This window comes from Colius striatus, chromosome 6 (genome assembly GCF_028858725.1).
Source record: "Colius striatus isolate bColStr4 chromosome 6, bColStr4.1.hap1, whole genome shotgun sequence".
In the NCBI taxonomy this organism is placed as follows: domain Eukaryota; kingdom Metazoa; phylum Chordata; class Aves; order Coliiformes; family Coliidae; genus Colius; species Colius striatus.
The window spans coordinates 1,081,098-1,102,430 of NC_084764.1; the positions used below are offsets into that span (position 1 = coordinate 1,081,098).

The 21,333-nt window shown below is 54.3% G+C and overlaps 1 protein-coding gene across 4 annotated transcripts in view; it reads left to right on the forward strand.

The window, feature by feature from the left end:
- SUSD6 (sushi domain containing 6) overlaps positions 1 to 20,940 on the forward strand; it is a 65,852-nt gene extending 44,912 nt beyond the window's left edge. For all 4 annotated transcript variants that reach the window (XM_061997917.1, XM_061997916.1, XM_061997918.1 and 1 more), the window contains 4 exons: positions 10,939 to 11,136; positions 12,850 to 12,988; positions 14,113 to 14,546; positions 16,179 to 20,940. In XM_061997917.1, coding sequence (XP_061853901.1) covers positions 10,939 to 11,136; positions 12,850 to 12,988; positions 14,113 to 14,546; positions 16,179 to 16,204 — 797 coding nt within the window. In that variant the 3' untranslated portion in view covers positions 16,205 to 20,940. The remainder of the gene's footprint in view (positions 1 to 10,938; positions 11,137 to 12,849; positions 12,989 to 14,112; positions 14,547 to 16,178) is intronic.
- Positions 20,941 to 21,333: the final 393 nt, after the last annotated feature.

Consider the following 21,333-nt stretch of genomic DNA (forward strand, 5'->3'; position numbering starts at 1 on the left):
CTGGTAGAAAGGAGGACTTAATATTTGCAGCTAACCTAACCAGATCCAGAGTGACAGTACGAAGTGTGCCTGAGAGGTGTTCTAGTGAGACGGGACTAATAACTCTTTGCAGTCCTGCCCAGCCAGTGGTGAGTTCTTTGAGTGCTTGTTCTGACCAGTCTCATGACAGAGATGAGTCATTCTTAAAGGATAAACAGATCTGCCCAGATACCAGATTCTGAAATGTTCAATGGTCTGGAACAGAGCCAAAGGTCAGAAGGGAAATGTCATGGCAGGATGAAACAGTATCCCCTTGTGTGTGGGGCTGTGTCAGACTGAGGTGCTGGGATTTCTGTCCTTCCCCACCTTTCCCTAGCTGCCTGTAGATGCAGTGCAGAGGGAAACTGGAGTAGCCCTGGGCCAAGAGTTCCCCAGTTGGGTTCTCACGTGGATGGAGGTGGGACGGCGCTGGGGACAAAGCTGTCTGCTGTGTGCATGCCACTGCTGCATCAGCCTTGACCAAACTTCCAAATTAGTACTTCTTGGGTAGGCTGAGTCAGAGGCAACAGCTGCTGCTGCTGCTGAAAGGATGAAAACGAGTTGGCTGCGAGAGGCTGGTTAGTGAATGGAGGAGGCCAACCAGGGCAGAGCTCTGAAGCGTCTTGGCCAGTGCTTCCCGTGCACATGTAAGAAGACAAGGCTCCTTTCTAAACCCTGGGCTTACCCCCATGTCTCCTCAGTGTTTGGACTGCCTCTTGAGCAGATTCATGACTGTGCACCAACCTTGCCAAGTCTCAGAATAAGCCAGAGCAGAGCTGGAGCCCGAGGGTGGGCTGGAGGCGGCCTCTTGGGCAAGGGGGAGCTGGTGGTTGTGTGAGCTGGCAATGTCTCTGCCTCACAGCAGACTCCCACTGCTGTCAGCCTTACCAGCCAGGTGATGTGTCATCCAGCACTTGAGTGGCTGTGCTGGAGCCCACGACAGGAACCTATTTTGGGAAACTGCCATTGCAAGAGCTTTTAAGGCCTGGTTGGGGAGAGGAAGCTGGTGGCTGTAGCAGACTGAAGTTTAGAGAGTGGAAGTGATTGGTAGTTACATGGAAATACCAGGCAAGTCAAGCCTCCTGGGGCACTGCTGAACTGCAGGCTGGTAGGGATGAGTTTTGCTCAGCTGAACCCTGAAGGTGTGTTTCCCTGTGTCCTCACCTGGTGTCAACAGAGAGACTGTGTGTGTTTCAGTCGGGATGTACAGACCAGTCAGCTCAAACCAGTCATCTCTGTCCTCTCAAAGCCTGGTGTCCAAAATCAGCACCAGCACCCAGAGTTAAGCTTTTCCCCATCCTGTCTCACTGTTAGTGCTGAAGAGCCACGTGGTTTTCCTGAGGCTGGAGCCCATAGCTTGTGTCAGGCTGTTATCCAGAAAGGCCAGCCTTGGGGTATTGCCACGTCCAAACTGAAAACCCAGCTCGCAACATCCCAGGGAACAGCAGGGTAAAAGTGCAGCTTACAGTGTTGTGGGTTTCTGGAGAGAGCTGAGCCAGGGACAAGATGAGAAATCAAAGCTGTGTGAAGCGTGAAGTTTAAAATTAGCACCAATAACGGAGGGCAGGAGAGTTACTGGAGCTCAAATGCCACGTTAGTACCAACCAGCCCGTACACAGGAGGTGCTGGAAGCTGCTGCACAGCTGCCTCGTCCTTTTTTTTTGGTGAGAATATCAAGTCATTTTGACAGTTCTTTGTTATATGTTTTAATGGTGCCCTCCTTGGTGCAGTGCACAGTGAGGTTCAGCTGCCAGGGAGAGGAAGAGGAGCCCCTGAGGAGTGTTACTTGCCTCTGCCCAGTGCAGCACAGAACCTGTCTGCAGCTCTCTTAGGGGAACCCTCTTCATCAGGCTTTGGAAAAGGAGAGGTATCATCCATATAAACTACCTGGGTGATACTTAGTCCAGTGGGTTTGGGATTTCCCAAGCAGCACGTGGGATGCTGCTGATGCTACACCAAGTGTTGTTACAGCACGTGCCTCGTTCCTTCTCCCCACACGTGGCAGTCGTTACGGGGTGGTTGGAGGAAGGCGTGGGGAGGCCACAGGCAGCCTTGGGAAACAAAAGCAAATGAACCATGTGCCACTTGGAAAGCTGTTCTGTGCCCACAGGGGAGAGCTGGTTGCTATATGAAGCTGTCTGTTCTGCAGCCCCTGTAGCCCTGGCTCGAGCTGCAGCCCGAATGCGCGGTGCAGACAGAGCCCTGCTGCAGCCAGCCCCAGGCAAACGCTGCTGAGCCAAGGCTGAGCAACTTGGCAGCGTTAGTCTCAGGGCCTGTCAGGCTGGATCATTTGGGAAGGTATCAGGGGCAGCACGTTAGAGGTGGGGCTGTTCTGGGGAGGGCAACACAGCTGTCATAGTCAGTAGCACTCTTCCAGGGAGGCGAATCAGCTGCTGGAGTGCCGTTGTGTTCGGGTTGCTGCTGTCCTCCTTTCCCAGGTGGGGTTTCTGTTAGCCCTGGGGTCTGTGTCTTGGTTTTCCCTGCCTAGCACACAGTGAAGTCTGTGCTTCTGTTTTGGCAGGGAAAAGGAACTCAAAAGGCATTTAAAAATACACATTTTGGGGGGTAAAACTTCGGTGAGAGGAGTTGTCTGTCTGCAGCAAAGCTTTGTAAGGGACAGAGAAACACATCAGGACAGTCTGTAGCACTCTGGAGAAGCACCAGTGTCAGCTCCACACAGCCTAAACAGTTTGACTCTTGTAGAATGGAAATAGGGTTTGCATTTTAGAGCAAGCTTTGATGCTAATGGTTTTCTTTTGAGGAGACAGATAAGTCTCTGGAAGGAAAAAAAATCATCTTTCTAATAGAAAGGCAGGCAGACCCATAATTAATGTTGCCCTAGCAGGCTTCCTCTATGGCTGCCTAATCACAGCTGAGTGGTAATAGGCATAGAGGGGTTTTAAATACTGTTGTAACATGTTAATTAAGATAATTTGGCTCCATGTGTCTCTGGATTTACCAGATGGCGACTGCATTGGTGGAAGGCTGCAATTAGAGGCTTTGCTTGCTTTTTTCTTCCTGTGGCCTGAAAAAAAAAGAGAGAGAGAGAAAGGAAAGAAAGCAAAGGCAGCTTTGGTGTGTGTGAGATGGCTGTGAGGGGTGCTTCTTACTGCACACACAGAGTGCTCGTGCCTAATTGCATAAATGCACAGCTATATGATTATACACACAGAGATCTGTGCTCTTCTTCCTTCTCATTTGCCCACATTATGACATAAAGAAAAATAAGCCTCCTCTTCTGAGTGTTCCCTTGCTAGGGAAACTCTGATTTGCCCATAAAGGCTCCAGCCCTCCTCAGTTTGCTCTCCTGTCACTGGCTTCAGGGTAAGCAGCATCTGGAGCCCGTGAAGACAGAGAGCTGCTTTTGCAGTGGACTTTGGGCTCTCAGCACACAGAGACCGAAAGAGAGGGTTATGTTCTGCAGGGTGGTTTGAGGAAGGCTTAAAATACTTCAGGGGCAGGGTGGGTGAGAAGTGTGTGTGCTCACAATGGAGCCCTTTGATTGACTTCTGCCTCCTGGAAGCAAAACATAAAGAGGTCCTTTTGCCTCAGCTGCTGTGGCTGGGCCCCGGCAGCAGCTGCTGTCTCGGGCTTGTCCCGCTGGGAAGTGACCCATCTGCTCACACGCTGCAGAAAGCCAGAGTGCTGGCAAGGACAAGGTTCAAAATCTGTTCCTCTGGTTCCAGTCCCCAGCTCCACCCTAGAAATGACAGAGCAGTGGATAAACCTGGGCATCTGGTAGTCTGTCCTTTATGGTGTGGATGCTGGCTCTGGGTAGAAACACGCTGAGTTCTCAGCTGCTTCCAGCTGGCAGAGGACAGCATCACTCTGGGTCCCTTTGCAGATGTTCTATCTGCAGCTATACCCTGTTTGTACAGTGAAAACTTGCAGGTTGGCACATTTGTGGGCAATAAGCAGAACACCGTGACTACCAACACCTTGATCTGCCAGGAAGGACCTGCCTGTCTCCTGGGGAGAAGGTTTCCTGGTGAGTGCAGGAGACATTTGTGTTCCAACTCATTAAGTGGGCTTAAAAAATATCCCCAAGATGCTGGATCGTGGGAGAGAACAGGATCTCAGGTAAGATTCCCAGAGTGGGTCGTTGCTGTGCTTCTCAGAGTCAACCTGCCAAGAGAAACCTGGGTCTAAAAGCTCTTGGCTCCTCCTGTTGAGCACAGACCTGCTGCAAGCACTGACATTTACCCCTGCAGTACCTGATGAGCCCTTTCCTAGCCTGGTGCTGGGATTCATCCACATGCTGCAGCTGCAGAGGACAATGCAGGAGCAGAGGCTGCAGAGCAGGAGACTGCTGTGCTGAAAGCTGAGTGCATGGAAGCAAACAGCACTGCTTGGAAACCTGGAGGTGTTGAGCGCTCGGGAAGGGAGCTGACACTGACTAGCTGGAGCACGTGGGAGGAGGTGACTGCTTATCTGTCTCTTGTGCATCTATCATATCACTAAAGCAGATCCCCTCGTGATTGCTTTCTCAACAGGAAGGAAGGTGTGGGTGGGGAAGAGGCAGTGCTGTTGATCAGATCCTAGCTAGGTGCTTTTTTTCCCTGCAGACCGGCTGCCCGGGAAGTGGTTTTTGCTTTGGTAAAAGCTGGTGTTTGGTTGACGTAACTGGTCTAAAAAGGGTACCAAGTGATAAGAGACTTGCTCCTTACTGAAACCAAACTGCTGCTGAGAGAGGGGCTTCAAAAGTGGCCTCTGCTGTTTACATGTTGGCTTGTGTGCACAAGGAAAGAGAGGACAACTGGAGATGTTGCGTGTCAGGGTTCTACACTGAAAGCAAAGCTGGCACATGTGCCAGCTGTGGGCATGCCTTTAGCTTCCATGCTGCTTTCCTAGGTTTGTTTTTCTCTCAGGAGGTATATAGTGGGGCTTGAGTTCATCATCATACACTGGGTGTGGACCTGTCCTGCCCTAGCAAATGTGGGAGGCTCACTTCTCTAGGAGGAAAAGCTCAGCTTAACAACAACAAAATAGTTGTATTGGCATGAGCAGTTGGACAGTGTGTGCTGTTAGGTGTAGGGTGAGGGACTGTGGTGCTCTGCAGCACTGATGTGTTGCCTTTGTGGTTGCTCAAGAAGCTGCAAAGTGAGCTTGGCAGCTGCAGCCGCTTGTCTTGCTGCAGTGGCTAAGGACAGCAGGGACACTTGTCTGGTTGGGTCACATTCCTGCTTCTCTGAGTACAGGTGACAGAGGTTTGGGAGTTACAGCCAGTAAATAGATCCAAGAACTGGGCTAAGGGAGTGGTAAGTTATTTCTTTATTGGCTTACTGAACAACCAGTGGAGAGGTCAGGCAGTGCCCTGCTGGCAACAACTGCAGCTCTGCAAAGAGATAATCATGTCCCTTCTCCTATTAGCAAATACAGACACAGCTCTTGATAGCAAATCCATTCTGTTGCTTCCCGAGGCAATGTCAGCGTCCCCCCTGAGTGGGATCCAAGGGCAGTGCTCTGCCAGAGTTGCCAGGCCCTCCAGAGGCCCAAGTGAGCATTATCCCTGGGCTCTGCTGGCATTTCCAGCCCCCTGCCTGGCTGTGTCAGGCTGTCACCTCGTTGTGGGGGAAGTAAAAACCCCAACCCTTGGTATGAGCTTACAAACAAATAGCAACTGGGGGGAAAAAAGAGCCCAGTTGCTGCAAACCCAATCTGGGCACGGAGTGAGAGAAAGGGTGAGGCTGTGTGTCCTTCCAGCGGGTGTGAATGAAAGCTGAACCTCCCATCTGAGCTGCTGACCCTGCAGCAGGCTTCAGATGCAGCTGGTGCTTCAGACCACCCATTGAGCTGTGGCAGGACCCAGGTTGAAGAGGGCAGTAGAGAGAGAGGATCACTCCCCAGGGTGCCTTGGAGCGTTTAGGGCTTTTTGAAGCCAGTAATAGCTTTTGCAGCTCTCTGTTGCACACAAGTGATGCACACACAGATTACCCAAGCAGAAATCCTGAGGCCTCCACAGCAGGGACAGGGAACTGGAAGATGGGGATATCTCGTGTTTCTTTTGGATGCTTTTCTAGATATGCTGTTTCTATGCCTGGTGGCAAGTCCTGGCTGAGAGAATGAAGGTGCTGGTGCTCTGGAGGACCCGAGACTTGGACAGAGAAGTGCTCCTTGCCACTGTAGAATGTGCTGGAGCACGGCTTGGAAGAGGGCGGGTGGGCAAAGGCAGTGACTGTGAGCAAGAGGGAACCCTCCTGTGCAACAGAAGGTATTCAAAGAGACACTTTTAACACTTTTTATGTTGCTCCTGTAAGGGAGTCAGGGTAGCATGTGATAGTTAGGATGGGGCTTCAGAGGGAACAGCAGGAAGGAAGTAATACGGCAGCCAGGACTGGGGCAGTTTCACTGCACGCTTATGTCTGCTGCTAAACAAAGACCTTTGCTCCCTGGGCAAAACATGCTGGCTGAGCCAATCTCGACAGGTTTAACCAGACTAGCCAGGGGAAGGTTCCTCTTGTTAGATCAGGAGGGTGGGTTTTGTTTGCAGGATGCTGTTCCTCTGCGGGTCTTGATTATATCGGTTAAGTGGAGTAAACATAGGTGAGGGAAGAGAATTACTGGGCTTAGGAGCTGCCATTTCCAGTCTGCACATCCCACAAAAGCTGTGTTGTGTGTGAAAGGCCAGGAGTGTGAACACCTCCAAGCAGGGCACTGTGTTCAGGGGATCCAGGGCAGCAGTTGTTTGCTACCCAAATGCACCAGCACTGACACACAGAACTCCTCTGACTGCGCTGTGGACTGCCAAGCCATGCAAAGCCCTGCAGCAGGCAGTGAGGAATTCACCTGAGGCTCAGTCCAGCTTCCTCGTGAAGCTGCTGACCTGACTCTCACAAACAGCAGCTTCAGCTTGTCCGAAGGGTTCCTGTCCCAGCCCGAGTGACCTTTGTGCCTTGCTGTGGAGAAGCAGAGACGTCACTGGGTGTGCAGCCCAAACCAGCCCTTTGTTAAGCCGTGTTAGACCCATCTGTCCACCCACACAACCTGAGCAATGCAGTTGTTTGTTCCCCCACAGCAGCAAACCTGTAGTCACACACTCCAGCAGATGATGATTAATGCCTGTCTTGATCTTTTTTAGGAGAGTGTGTTTAGCTGGGGGGGGTCTGGTTGTCATCTCTGTGTGCTCAGACTGCCCAGCTAAACAGGTGAAGCACTCAAATAGGGTTCAGGTGCTTGGTGCAGTAAAAAAGATGTCTAAGGCTGCTGCTAGGACCCTGGGGTCTTATTGCAGAAAGAAGCATCCAATGCCAAGCAAACAGGGCTGCAGAGAGGTGCCTTTCGGTGGCCTCTTGCAGTAGCATCGTGCCTGTGCAAAGCAGGTGAGCACTGGAGAGCTCTCCTCATTCCGTGGCAATCATCAGCCAGGGTAAAGTATGTTTTAACCTTACATTGTCTGTGTAAGGGAAGTGCACTGTGCTTGATCCTTGCCACAACAGACCCTCTTGCTTGGCCTTTGGAGATCTCGTGTGCCCGTCGGTGAGTGTCGCTGAGGTGAAGGCTCGGCTGTGCTCCCGTGCTTTGCCTTCTGAGCACGTAAAACTCTTGAGCTCTTAGAGACAGGGCCTTTAGGGGCAGAGCTCTGCCCCTTTGCACCCAGTGCTGCAATGTTCAGCCCCCTATTCCTGTGTGTCCTTAAAGCTTCATTAGATGCTGGGAACAGCTTTGCAGGCCTAGGATGTAGGTAGAACCCCCTAGGGAGCTGATAACTTCTGTAACTTGGCTCTTTCTCCTCCCTGCCTGGCGTGAACGTTTGTTTTAAGATGTCTCATAAGCCCTGGGATGCTTCCAAGAACATGTGTTTGAGGGAAGGAGTGGATGACATTCCTGCATGTTTCAGTGTATTTCAGACATAACTCAGTGTCATGGGGAGTCAGGGATGATGCTGCTGAGAAGGGGGCCCATTGTTACAATATGTACCTCACAGTGTCTCCCAAGGATGAAGGGGTTCTGGTTTTAACCTTTTGGGAAGCTTCAGCCCATCTACTGTGATGCACAGGCTTCTGAAACTTGGGAACTGCAAATCTGGGTGTCACAGTTTTGTTGGATCCCCTGAAACCTGCCCAGCTTCAACTGGAGCTGAAATACCCCCCTCCATGGTTTAGTTCACATGCCTCAGAAAGCATCAGCGTGCCCAAGGAGTATCCAGACAGGAGCGGTGTAGGCAGGTTCTGCTCCCAGCTCAGCACCAAGCCCTCCCAACACAGTCCATGCAGGCAGCTGGAGCTTTGCTGCTGGTGGTGACGTTGGGAGTTGTGCAGGATCAGATGAGTCTTTCCCCTTGTTGGGAAACACATATGGGGGCAACTGCAGAAACCCGTTCTGGAGCCTGTGAAAGCTGAGAGGACTGGAAGCAGGTCGCTGCACTGGAAAGCTGCATGGTCTGCTGCAAGCTTCTCTGGGTGCCTGTGTTGCACTGGGCTGGGCCCTGGTTTGCAGAGGTGCTGAGCTCTGTCAGACATGCCAGGCCAAGGCAGCTGGTCCAGCAGGCAGCAGAGGTGTCTGACATCTTCCATTTTTCAGGCACCATCATCTTACCACCCACCCTCCCTTGCCTGGGCCACCTCCAGCAATCCTTCAAGCTGTCTAGTTGCCCTCTCCAAAGGCTCTGGGTTACTCCATTGCCCTGAGGCTGCCTTGCAAAGGACAGTTCAGGAGGTGTCCCAGGGGCACTGAGGTTGCCCAGACGCTCAGACAGGTTGAGGGTGGAGGGTGCTGATGCTGTGGCCGTTGGACCCAGATGTGTTTCCCCAGCACATAATCAGTGTTCTTCCATCACTCTGAACGTGACATGGTTTTGAAGCAGCATGGAGGCCCTTGGCTGAGGATGAGGGGGGTGGTGGGAAGAGGCAGTGACTGATTCTGCAGCCTCCTCCTGTGTGGACAAGTCCAGAGACAACTGACTGAACAGGCTTATCAGCTGCCTCTCCTCTCCTGTGCCAGGTGGCCTGGGGAGGCGAGGAGGAAGCCAGCCTGCAGTTGTGAAGCTGCTATCTCCTCCTGCAGCTTTTGTGTGAGGAGGCTCAGTCAGGCTCCTGGAGGTGACTAACGCAGGGGGAGCAAGCTCTGTCTGCTGCAGTCAGCCAGCAGAACTACGCTGTGTGTGGCTCCCAGGCAATGCAAGGTACCTATGGTGGCATAAAGAGAGGTGGAGTGAAGCTGTCCTCGCTGCTCCAGAGTTGTGGCAGCTGCTCTGGCAACAGCAGCTTTCCCCCACAGCTCTCTACCATTGCCTTGAGAGGTATGTGTTAAACTGCTGAATGCTTCTGGCACTGAGGGGGGTTCTTGCAGTGTAACAGGAGACCCTCTCCTGGGCTGCAGGTGACTGTATGCACGAATGCAAAATGTGCCACGAGGCTGTTGCCTCGGCTGATCCCAGCTGACCCAACTGTGGGACCAGCTTAAAGTTAAAGCAAGTTTTAGCCTCATTAGGTGAAGGGTTAAAACACTGCTTCCAGACTGGAAAATGATTGCAGAGAGGAAAAATAAAGGAGCCCAGAAGAGACGACAGTGAAACAGTCGTGAGGCATGAGACAGGCTTCTCTGAAGCGTGGGCAAGGATAAATCTCCTCAGGAACAAAGTCTTCTTGCAAAGCTGCTGTTAGACCCCTGTTAACCTTTTCTCCCAAGAAGTAAATTGAATTGCAGTTATAAAGCTGGCAGGACTGTTACCAGAGGGGTTTTGGCTTGGCTCAGCACTTCATCTCAGGGTTTGCTGGCATTTACAAGGCGCTGCCTATGATGCAGTCACACATGGGACTTGGTTTCAGAGTCGTTTGCAGTTTTTTTCCACAGTGGAATGAATCTCTAAAGCTTTCTTTGGCTTCTTCAAACCTGCCCCAAACCGGGTTCCTTGAAGCTGGCCCATCTGTCTCTCCGTTTGTCCCATGGTAAGTGGGACACTTAGAGGCAGGAGGAGGGAGTGCGTGCTCCGGGGCTGAAGGGCAGACCTGCATCACCATGCTCTGCCTGGTTCTTCATGCCCCAAAATATCTCAAGAGGGATCCTTGCTGTGTTTTCTTTGGTGAAGTTTAGGAAAGTGACGTGGATTTAAAGGTGAGGGTGCAGATTTCCCTTTCTTTTGTCCAGGCAGGTGTGTGGTGTCAGCAGGGGCTGCTCTGTGGATCCTGCCAGAGGACGTTGTGAGCAACAGCAGTGTCCTGTTTTCAGTGCAGTTCATCATCGGTGCTTTGTCACTTTTGTTTGGCTACTGAAAAACATACAATGTCTGTAGCCATTGGTCAGGATGGGGAAGGTGCAAGGAGAAATGGAAAGTGCCTCCAGCACTCCAGACTTTATGTAGCTAAACAGGGGAGGGGGTTACAAATACAGAGAATTCCGTTCTCAAAAGCAGCCTAGAAGATTTGGTCCTGGTGCAGCAAAGCTCTGGTGCCCATCCTCTTGGTGGTACATCTGTGTCAAATAGCCAAAACCAGTGTGTTCTTACAGGCAGCCTCGTGGGTCAGCTCTGTACCTTGGCCTTGCACCCAGAGTTTGTTTCAGTAGGAGGTCTCGTGCTTTTTCCACAGGAGGCCGATGGCAAAGCCTGGCTGGTGGGTTCCTCAGTCTCTGGTGAAGCAGCTGTAGGGAAAAGATAGCACCAAGGATTTTCTGGGCCTCTCTCTCTCTCTTGTGTGGAATCTCTGTTGTGTCACTGTTCAAAAACACCAGCAGTGTGCTGCCTGCCAACGAGACTGTGGTGCTGGGGTAACAGGCAGTGTTTATCCCTCACAGAAGTCTCAGCAGAGGTGAAGCTGAGCACTGTCCTCTGCCATGGTGTAACAGTCACACTCTCAGCCTTGCTAGTTTGGTAATTAATGGCTTTTGGGAGGTGGCAGTCTGCCTGTGTGCCATATCTAGTGTGCACCAGATCTCTTCCTCTGAGATATCCTCCATGACGTTGCCTCTCTTGTCTTGCCCCAGATTGTCCCCAGCCCCCTCAGCCTGAGAATGGGGACTACAAATGCCACCCGAGCCCCTGCAACAACCCCCTGACTTCGGGCAGCGTCATAGAGTATCAGTGCATGGAGGGCTACATGCTGAAAGGAGATTACAAGTACCTGACCTGCAAGAATGGAGAGTGGAACCCAGCCATGGAAGTCAGCTGCAGGCTCAGCCCGGGTGAGTGCTCCTGGGCTCCAGTGGGACGGGCAGAATCGCCCTTGCGTTGGCTTTCAGGCTCTCCTGAAGCACCGAGTCAGGTTGCTGCTGAGGAGATCCACACAGCTGCCTCCCACTGCCTCAGCAGTTGCTGAAGTGCTGCTTGTTATCACAGCTCTTTTAGGAATGTCTCTGCTGTAACTCCCACCTCGCTGCAACTCCCTTGCAGGTAGAAAGTGCTCCTGTCTCCCCTCAGCCTCCTCTTCCCCAGACTAAACACCCCATTCCCCCAGCTGCTCCTCACCAGACTCATGCTCCAGCCCCTTCCCCAGCTCTGGTGCCCGTCTCTGGACACTCTCCAGCCCCTCAGTGTCCTTCTTGGGCTCAGAACTGGACACAGCACTCGAGCTGCAGCCTCACCAGAGCCAAGTACATGGGGACAGTCCTTACCCTGGTCCTGCTGGCCACACCAGTGCTGATACAAGCCAGGATGCCCTTGGCCTTCTTGGCCACCTGGGCACACCGCTGGCTTGTGTTCAACTGGCTGTTGATGCACACCCCCAGGTCCTTTTCCTCTGGACAGCTTTCACAGCTTTCACTCTGCCCCAGCCTGTAGCATTGCCAGGGGTTGCTGTGGCCCAAGTGCAGGACCCAGCCCTTGGCCTTGTTAAACCTCATTCAGTTGGCCTCAGCCCATCACTCCAGCCTGACCAGGGCCCTCATGAGGGATGCCCCCGTTTTGGGCATAGATTTCAGGCTCTGGGCTTGAAAACAGAGATCCTCTGGCTTTTTTCTTCTGTTTGCTCTTTTCTCCCTCATCCCTACCTGCACGTGTCTTTCATCTCCCTGCAGCTTCAGAGCTGTGCTGCCAACGTAGCAAAGAGAAGTTGAGGAATTACATACATGGGAATGTCCCAGATGTGAAATGCACAGCAGAGTTTGCCAGCAGGGAGATGAGGTTTGTCAGGTCTGTGCCAAAGACATGCATTAGGGATGCTTATGTTTCTATTTACTGTTATTTAGGTGAGAGGACTAGTGCAGCATTCAATACCCAGGCCATTCCCAGTTTATTCCTGTCTTGCAGGGTCCCTTTAAAAGCCAGATCTGTTCCTGTGCAGTCATGTGGCACATCTGAGGAAGAGCAGGAAGAAGCAATGTGAACTGGGCACTTGCATTTAACACTGAAAACTCAACATCTGCCTTCCCTCTGTTCCCTGGCATATGTTTGTGTGAGAGAGAAACTGTGTCTTAAATATAGCCAGCCCCATGACTTGCACCCCTGCCTTTGGCAGCCTGTTCCTTTAGCCAGGAAAGCACGTTGCTTGGAGCTTTTCCTCTGTTTGGGCTAGGTTGTGCTGGGCAATTATTGGCCGAGCTGGTGACATCAGCACACTGTTGAGCTTTTGCTCAGGCAGAGCTGGATATAACATGACCCTTACTGACAGATGGCAGTTCCTGTGGGCTGCTTGCACTGCCTTTCTGTTTGCCATGTGTTTCTCCAGAGGACTCTTGGATGTGCACGTGTTGTTTTAGGTTCTGTTTACAGCTGATGGGGAGGTGTTAGCCTGAGCTCTGAACCGTGCCCTGGGAGAGATACCTGGTGTGCTGTGGCTGTATGGGCAGTTTGGGCTCCTCACGTGTACCCCCAGCTGTAACTCCTGGGAGTGGGCAGTGTGGGTGTTTTTCCTTCACTGTGGCAGCTCATTTTACCTTGTGTTGCTCTTGCTTTTGCAGAAAAGGACTCTCCTCCTGCCATGGGAGTGCCCACGCTGTCCATAGTGGCCTCCACAGCCAGCTCTGTCGCCCTCATTCTGCTCTTAGTTGTGCTCTTTGTTTTGCTGCAGCCCAAGCTGAAGTCATTCCATCACAGCAGGTGAGGAGCTGGGGCTGGGAGGGGCTCAGAGGCATCCTGTTTCTTTGCAGCAGCAAAGCAGATAACTTGGTTTGGGAGCAGTTTACCCCCTCACTTCTCTGCCCTGGTTTTAGCCACCTCAGTGGCACCTCTGCCCCGTGGCCCAGCAGTAGTCTGACGTGGTGGTCTGTGATGCCCAGCTGCAGTCCTCCTTCTAACCTGCCACCTGATGAGTGGTTTCCATGCTCTTTTTCCTTAGCTTTGAAAGTGAGCAGCTCTGATCCCTACTAGCCTGGCTATAGGTCAGCCTCCTGCCTCTTCCCAGCCTCAGGCAGTTACCCAAGTGTGTGTCTGGGGATATATATACATAGATATATGCATCTCCCCCAGGCTGCTTATGAGATCCTGTGCACAGAAATCCAGGCACTGCAGCTGGTTTAGATACACACACAAACCTGCCACCCCTCCCTGCTGTGGAAGGAGAGCCCCTCCTGGCCTGGGTTTGTGGGTGGGAGGAGGGACCCAGCCATAACACTGCTGCTGGCTGAGGTCAACAGTCACTGTGGGTTCTCCCTTGGAAACCAGCTACTGGTACTTCTCCCATAAGAGCAGAGAGGTGGCTGTGCAGCAGCAGAGAGGTTGGAAGGTGGAGCTTGGAGTCTGCCCTTTTCTGAGCAAGTCCAAGCCACTGGCACAGAAGGATCTCAGGACTGACTCACGAGGTGCCTTGGTGATTCAGAGTGTGACTGTTTCAGACCTGCCAGAGGGGATGTCAGCAGCAGCAAAGGTGTCAGAAGAGGCAGTGTGGGGTGGTGCAGAGTAGGGCAGGGCAGTGCAGGCACCTGACAGCAGCAGCCAGAGCTGGCTTTTATCTGCCAGCTGCCACGGCAGAGGGCTGCAAGGCAGGGTCTTTGTCTGAGCTACAGAGGCAGGTGAGATGAGAAGCATCACAATGCATCAGGCGCTGTGACTTCCACACCCCTGTGTTGGTGGCATGTCACAGCAGGGCTGCCTGCCCTTGTTAAACCACCGCTCCAGTTTCTGCTCTCCCCACTGAAGTCAGGGGGAGCGTTAGAGTTGTGCTGGGGGGCAGCGGCATCAATGCTCCACTTACATTCTCCCTGTTCCACTTCTGTTCCCTTGAGGCGAGACCAAGGTGTGTCTGGAGATCAGGTGTCCATCGTGGTGGATGGGGTCCAGGTGGCCCTGCCATCCTACGAGGAAGCTGTGTACGGCAGCACAGGCAGCTGCCCTCCCCCCTCGGACCCGCGGGTGCAGATCGTGCTCTCGGAGGGCGCTGGGCACGGCGCAGCTGCAGAGGTGCAGACGCAGCAGCAGCAGCAGGACCAAGGGGCTCGAGGGAGCTTTGAGAGAGAAGATGAAGCCCCTGGACACTCTGGACTGTGTGAAGCCAGCGGCTCTCAGCGCTCTGAAACTGTTCTTGTGCATCAGGCTGCTACCTCGTGCTGGGTAGCTGGCGTGGCCAGCAGCAGACCCCTACACAAAGAGGCCCAGGATTCAGAAAGCAGTGACATCCAGAGCCTTTTGTCACTCACTTCCTCCGAGGAATACACAGACGGTACGTGGCTTGGGCAAGGAGCACTGATAAAAGCAGGTTCTGCAGTCGACCACCCAGAATGCAAATGGCCCTGTCAGGAGAGCTTTGGGAAACCTGTCCCAGTCTGTGTCGTGTTTCACAGCTTAGACGTGCAAGCAGCACTTAAAACCTTCTGAAGTACAAGGTGCTCTCAGCCTGGGGCAGTCTGAGGCTGCTGGGCTCTGCTGGTCACTCTTGATGCCTTAGCCAAGGATGTGCAGAGAATCACCAGCCTGCAGCTGCAGTAAAGCAGCTGTGGCTGTAAAACAAGTCGGTGGGAGCACAAACCTGTTGTGTTGTTTGGGGTGGTTCTTTGGGCTGCTTTTAGCAAGCAGCTTCCTGCCTCAGTGCAGATGTGCTGGAACTTTGTGTAGAGGGGCAGGCCTGTTAAACAGTGGGTGCATCTTGCCTTCAGCACCTCATCCCTGCCCTGAAGGAGTGGGCTTACAGTGCCAGGGCTGCTCCTGCAGAGCACGCTGTGTCTTGTGAAAGAGCTGTAACTGGCTCAGGGCAGAACTTCCCCTTTCTGTGGTGTGAAGCCCTACAGCCATGGCAACAGCACCAGAGCCCCTGCAGTAAGAACAGTTGCAGGGGATTGCTGCTAAGGGGCAGAAGTGGCAGCGTGGCCCGAGGTGAGTGTTAAACCTCGGGTGCATGAAGGGCAGAAATCCAAACGTGAGGCTGAAGCAGTGCCCCCAGTGTGGCAGTCAGAGGATGCTGCCTCAGGACTGTCCTGCTCAGCACTGCCTGGAAGCTTGGGGTGCCCCTCGGGCTTGTTGTACAGAAGCAGATTTGCCCCTTGCAGCGGGAGGCCACAGAACCAGTGCTTGTGGCTCAAAGCTGAGGCAGCTGCAGCTGCTGGAAGAGGTTGTGTTTCTTCAGGTTAGATAAGGGCAGGTGTGATCCTTGCGTTTCCAACCATCCCTGCCACAGTAAGCAGCGTGTCCTGGGCACTTTGGGGAACTGGAAGGTTGATAAAGGCCACGGGAAAGAAGGGAACTGTCATTCTTGAGGGAAGTTGTTCACCTTTCCCTTAACAGCATTGGTGAGGCTTTACTGGGAATACCCTATCTCTGTGGGACCTCCAGTTCAAGAGAGATGTTCTGAGGCTGGACAGGCTCTGTTGGAAGCAAGCCAAGATAGCCAGGGGCTTGTGGGCAGCGGCTGAGGGAGCTGGGCTGCCGTAGTGAGGAAGCAGCTGAGGGCCAAGCCAGCAGTTGGCTCCAGTTACCTTACAGGGAGCCGAAAAGGCTCTGGGGCTCTTCCCAGCCAGATGACACGACATGGGGTAATGGCCACAAGCTGGTAACTGGCCAGGTTCAGATTGGGCACTAGGAAACTCTTCTGCACCCGCAGGGCAGTGCAGGACCCGCTGGGCACCCAGAGAGGTGGAGCAGTGTCTGTCCTTGGCGCCTTTGGAGGCTGGAGCTGGTCCCGCTCGTAGGGGCAGGCTGGAGCAGAGATCTGAGATCCCCCCTGCTGTTGTGACGACAGCAGGGCCACTGTAGTATGTCAGGGAGGTGGGGGCCTGCCTTGCTTTCAGCAGTAGTTTTTCTGTGTGCCTTAAACCGCAGAGGTTTGATTCCTGCCTTTTTTCCTCTCTCCACCATTCAGATATTCCCTTGTTGAAGGAAGCGTGAGGCCTGCTGTGGTTGTCCAGCCTTCTCGCTCTTGGATTTCCTCCTCCTCCCCTCCCCCTGCCTTCAGGACAGAAGCACTCTGTGCAGCCTTCCCCCTCCTGGCGAGCTGTGCCCTGGATACCTCTGAGCAGAGAGCTGAAGATCCAAAGGACGATGCCAGGCTGCCTCTGGGCTGCAGCGCTGGCCTCCCCCCCCGTCAGCACCAGGGGCTCAAGGAACTGAGCGGGTTTGAGCTCTGCTCTCTGCTTCCCCAGCCAGCTGTTTGACAGCAGTCTCTGCAGAGCTGCTCTTCTCTCGTGCCTTTCTCCTCCTCACACCCGCTTGTTGCAGCTTGTCAGCCTCTCTAGCCCTGCTGCTGCCCAGAGCGGGGGCTGGAGGCCCCTCGCTCCCTGGGCACAGCCACACTCAGTGTATACCCGTGTGTATGTCATGTAGGCTCTTCCTCCAGCACCCTCCCTGCGGTGGGGCAGGCCGGGGGGCAGCTGGGGTGCGATGTGTGACAGCCGCCCTGCGCAGCGGCAGCTCAGCCCCAGGGCAGGAATGGCCCTGCCCCGTCCCAGGCTGGCCTCTGCAGCAGGCTGCTCCTGAGGGATCACGCTTTGCCTCCTCCTCCCTCCTGTGCCCCCTGGGTGATGCTCCCTCTCCAGAAGCTGGGGCTGCGCTTGCCCATTAACCCACCCTCTGGGCTGTGGTCTGGTGCCAGGGCAGCTCCTGGTGTTAGGTTATAGAAGAGCCTTGGGGAGTGGCCAGTGGTTAGCAGGGCCCAGAGAGCTTGGAGGGTGTGACTGGGTTAGCTGTGAGTTAGCCCCTTCGACCCGAGGCATCAGGAGAGGAACCACGTTTGTGGCCTGAGTCAGCTGTGTGTCTCAAAGCCAGTGAAGGTGGTTCTGCACTGAGCCTTAGGGTCCTTTGCTCAGACCTTCAGGTACAGATAACACTTGAGATGTGACCTGGAGGTGGTTCAGGTGTTTGGAAACATGAAGAGGAAGAAGGTGCCTGCAGGCAGTGAATACCTGGGGCCGTGGCTGCAATCCCAAATTCCCTTCCCAGCCACGCTGGGTACCTTGGTGTTGGAGTCCTGGGTGGGCACCCTGCCAGGGGCCAGCCTGTCCTCCTGGCTGCATGCAGCAAGGTCTGCTGGCTTATCCTCACGGGCTTCAGCAGGCCCCTGCAGGGTTTCTAGAGCCCTTTCCTACACAGCTGTGTCTTGGTGCCAGGGCAGGCTGGCTGCGCAGACAGCAGTGCCAGAGGACACCACAGCTTATTCCTCAGCCCAGCTTTCAAAGGCTGCTTTTGCAAGACTGAGTGCAGGGAAAAGCACAGCCCCAAACCAGATATACCTCTGTCCCCACAGGTCCCTGCAGCAGCTCAGCACGTGCTGGCTGCCCTCAGCAGGGTCAGGCATTGCTCTGGGGGATGACGAGTCCCAAAGGCACTGTGGTGGTTGTGAGGCGCTGCAGCAGGGAGGTGTGGGCTCTGCTCCGTGGGGTTGGCTTCAGCAAGCAGAGCTGGCTCCTTGGGTGCAGGTACCTTGTCAGAAGCATCTTGAAGTAACCAGAGAAGCATTTGCCCTGTGAGAAGCTGCTAAATCTGTATCTGAGTCGAAGGAGCAAAATGTCATGGCCTTACACATCACGTGGCAATGGACAGGTAAGCAGGGACGCTGCCTTTGCTGCTTTGCTTTTGCTTTGTGGTCCTCACCATCCCCATCCTCCCGCTCCAGGAGCGTTACAGTCACACCTGTATGTGTGGAGTCCCTGTGGCTCAGCCCTGGCTCCTGGAGATGGGGTCGGTGGCAGTGCCCACCCCTGTACCCTCTGCTCCCCTCCACGAGTGGCTGGTCAGCCCCAGGGCTGTGCCTGGGGTGGCAGAAGCTGCTCTTCCCTGTCCTGGGATGTTCATTCACTTAAAACCAGGGTGTGTGAAACTTCCTTCCCCGTTGCTCATGTTTGCCTTGCAGTGCCACGAGGGTCTGCTACATCCCCTCGGGGTGGTTTGGGTTGAGCCTGGCTGGTGGTGCTGTACAGCAGGGTGCCTCAGGCACTGCAGAGGGCAAATGCTGTTGGCAGGTCTGGCGTTGAGAAAACAAGCACAGGAGTGGTTGTATCTAACTCCTGCCTCAGAAAAGGCCTGAGCTTGAGCAAATTGTCCTGTTCTCTGGTTGATCAGGGCATATAGCAGGGGGCCAGCTGAGTGCAGTGGCCAGGCAGTGTGGCTCCTTTCCTGCTGTCTCACAGGCTCTGAGCAGGAGGACGTGCTTTCTATGCACTTAAGGTCCTTTCTACTTCAACTGACCCTCAGCAGTCAAGGTGTAGAAGTTGGGTCCATGCTGTGTCCTGCACAGCACGTTCCTTTTAACTGGGTGTTAGCGCTGGGTTGGTGAGAGAGGTCTCTGCTGTGCTGCCTGGTGACCCCAGCTGATGCTCCCAGAAGAGCCTGTTCCTGCAGCAACACCCCTGGGAACAGGACCCCTGCAAGCCACAAGGCAGAGAGCAGCCTGAGGGCATCACCTTCCTCTTGCCCACATCCTCAGCTTCAGAGGCAGAGCTTTAGGGAGAACTCAGTTTCCCAGCCCCGTCTTTACTGATGGGGGGCAAGGGCTGAGGCTGAGGGGTGTCCCCTGTGGGAGGCTCCTGGTGTGGTGTGTGGGCAGCTCAGGGGCTCAGCCTTGCAACAGCTCACACACTAAATGATCTTTTGAATGTTTGGGTTGGATTTTTTCCCCCCTGATGGGGCCACAGCCTCTTTGTTTGGGTTTTTTCCTCACCTGTGTCTGGCTGAAGAGTTCAGAGGAAGGTGTGTTTACTTCCTTAACCCTCCCAGGTGCCATCCTCATCTCATGCCCTGCCGTAGGTGCCAGATCCCGGGACGCTCGGGAACGTTCAAGTGACTTAATTCCAGTGGAAAACTAGAAACAGCACTTAATTCACAGCTTTCTGTTACCTTTGGAGCCTGGTGGCTTACAGATGAAAAAAGACAGGGCATTTCAGTAATCCAGAGTATTAATGTGCAATAGAATAACCTCCTTGTTCCCTTTGATCACCGTGCAGCCCACTGCAGGGGTTGCAGCCTGAGCGCGGCAGAGGTGGGCGAGAGGAGCAGCGGGTGAGGCTGACAGCAGCCACGGGCAGGTCAGAGCTCAGCTGGGACTGTGTCAGAGCCTCCTGCTGGGAGATGGGCTTGTGCAGCCTGGGTCTCAGGAGCTTGTGCCTCCCCATGTGCAGGAAAGGTCCAAAAGAGGTCTGGAGGAGAGAGGTGCTGCAGGGTGTGAGCCCGTGGGGCTGCTGCCGAGTTAAAACTTGCTGAGTCTGTGAGGGAGAAGAACTGAAAGCATTGTAATCCCCAGCACCCAGGGAGCTTGCTGTGTAGAACAACATTTACTCAGCTGCATGCTGCTGGTTCATCCCTTGGCTGTCACCCCTGAGGCTTCTCCTTGGCCTTTCTGATGTGGTGAAGTGTAATGCACCTGGAGCCTTTACTTGGCCTTTCAGCACCTGGCAAGTGGAGTGTTGGGGAGAGACGTGTTTTGGGAGGGATGTCTGCAGAGGACTTGGGTCAGGGCTGAGGAGTGGGGCCGAGGGAGCAACTGGAAATGGCCTGGAAGTTGTTTGCAGCTCAAAGGAAGGCAAGGAGCGGTGTGTAAGGAAGAGCTGTGGCTGAAAGCAGAGGTGTGCTGCAGGCTGAGGAGCTGACCCATGCCCGGCCCGGCTGTGAGGAAGCTTGTGCTTTGCTGGGATGGTTTAGCAGACACCAGCAGGCTTGCTGTGTCAAAAGCATCTTCACCTGCAGCTGGTGGGACACACTGAGATTTCCCTGCTGACCTTTGTAGGGCGTCTTTGCAAACCCCGATTTCCCTGTTCTCGTAGTTGTCTAAAAACAGATGCGGCCTCTGCCTTATGATCCCGTGCAGGTAACTGATGGAATCCCCCCTTCCTGGGCTCTGCATAGAAAGGCAATAAATGCCATCCACTTTGCACATCCTGCCTCTCCCCCTCCTCACCCTGCAGCCCTTACCTGGGAGCTGCAGGCCGGGCGTGCCCTGTGTGAGCCCCTGGTTTGCAGCAGAGCTCCCCAGCAGCCGTGTGCTTGCCGCGACCCGCCGCAGGCACACAGCGCTTCCCCAGCCCAGGCTCCGTTTTGAGGTGTATTTTTCTACAGCAAAGAAGCCTTTTTTTGTTGTGTTTCCCCCAGCCCTTCACCCCCCTCCTCCTGCCCTTCCACAGCAGGACAGAGCACGGCACTTGCACCCTGCCCCTGGGGCTCAGCGCTGCTTGCAGGGGACGCGCCGTCTGCCGTCCTCACGCTGCGCCTCTGCTCCTGCCCTCCAGGCCAGAGGCAGGGCCCTGGTGCAGGATCAGCCTTTCTGGCCCTGCTCTCCAGCCTTGCCTCCTTCCCCAGGGGCAGGGAGGGGAGGTGTGTGCGGAGCGAGGCACGGGCAGGCTGCGGGGGAGCCCGGCGGCCCCTGTGCATTCCCCTCTCTCTCCTCTCTGTGTTCCCTCTGAGCTGCACCACTGGGGTGATGTGCAGGGTGGGACTCCCTGTGTGCGTGGGAATCCAAAGCCAGAGCGTAACGGGTGCTGCTGAGGGCTTGCTCTGCTTTGGTGTGTGTCCTGGTGTCCTGGGCACCGCCGGGGGGTGAAGACGGGGTTTTAATATTTGTACAAAGTTTAATTTAATTGTTCTATGTATATAACTGCATTTCTAAATTAAAAAGGAAACATTTCTTTTGAAGTGAAGTCCCAGTGTCTCGTGTGGGTTTTCTCTGAGCTGCTGGGACGCCTGGCACGGCGCTGGTGAGCACGCTGCGCTTGCGGTGCCATGCCTGTGGAGGTGAGGATGAAGCTGAGGCGGCTCGGAGGAGGAGGAGGTGCAGAGCTGGTGTGGCTGCACAAGGGTCAGCTCTTTCCAGAAACACCCTCAGAGGCAGAGCCCCCAGGGAGATTAAACCCTCCTTGCTTTGTTGCTTAGATGGTAAGGAAGCCTGGTGACAGGGTATGGGTGGGAAACCAACTGCTCTGGAGTGAGGACTGTATGAAAGGCCAAGAACGGGGTCTTGAGGGTGTAATTCCTCAGGTGGATTCCTCACTAGCAAAACACACTGTCATCTGCACTCCAGGGGGCTTTGGAGG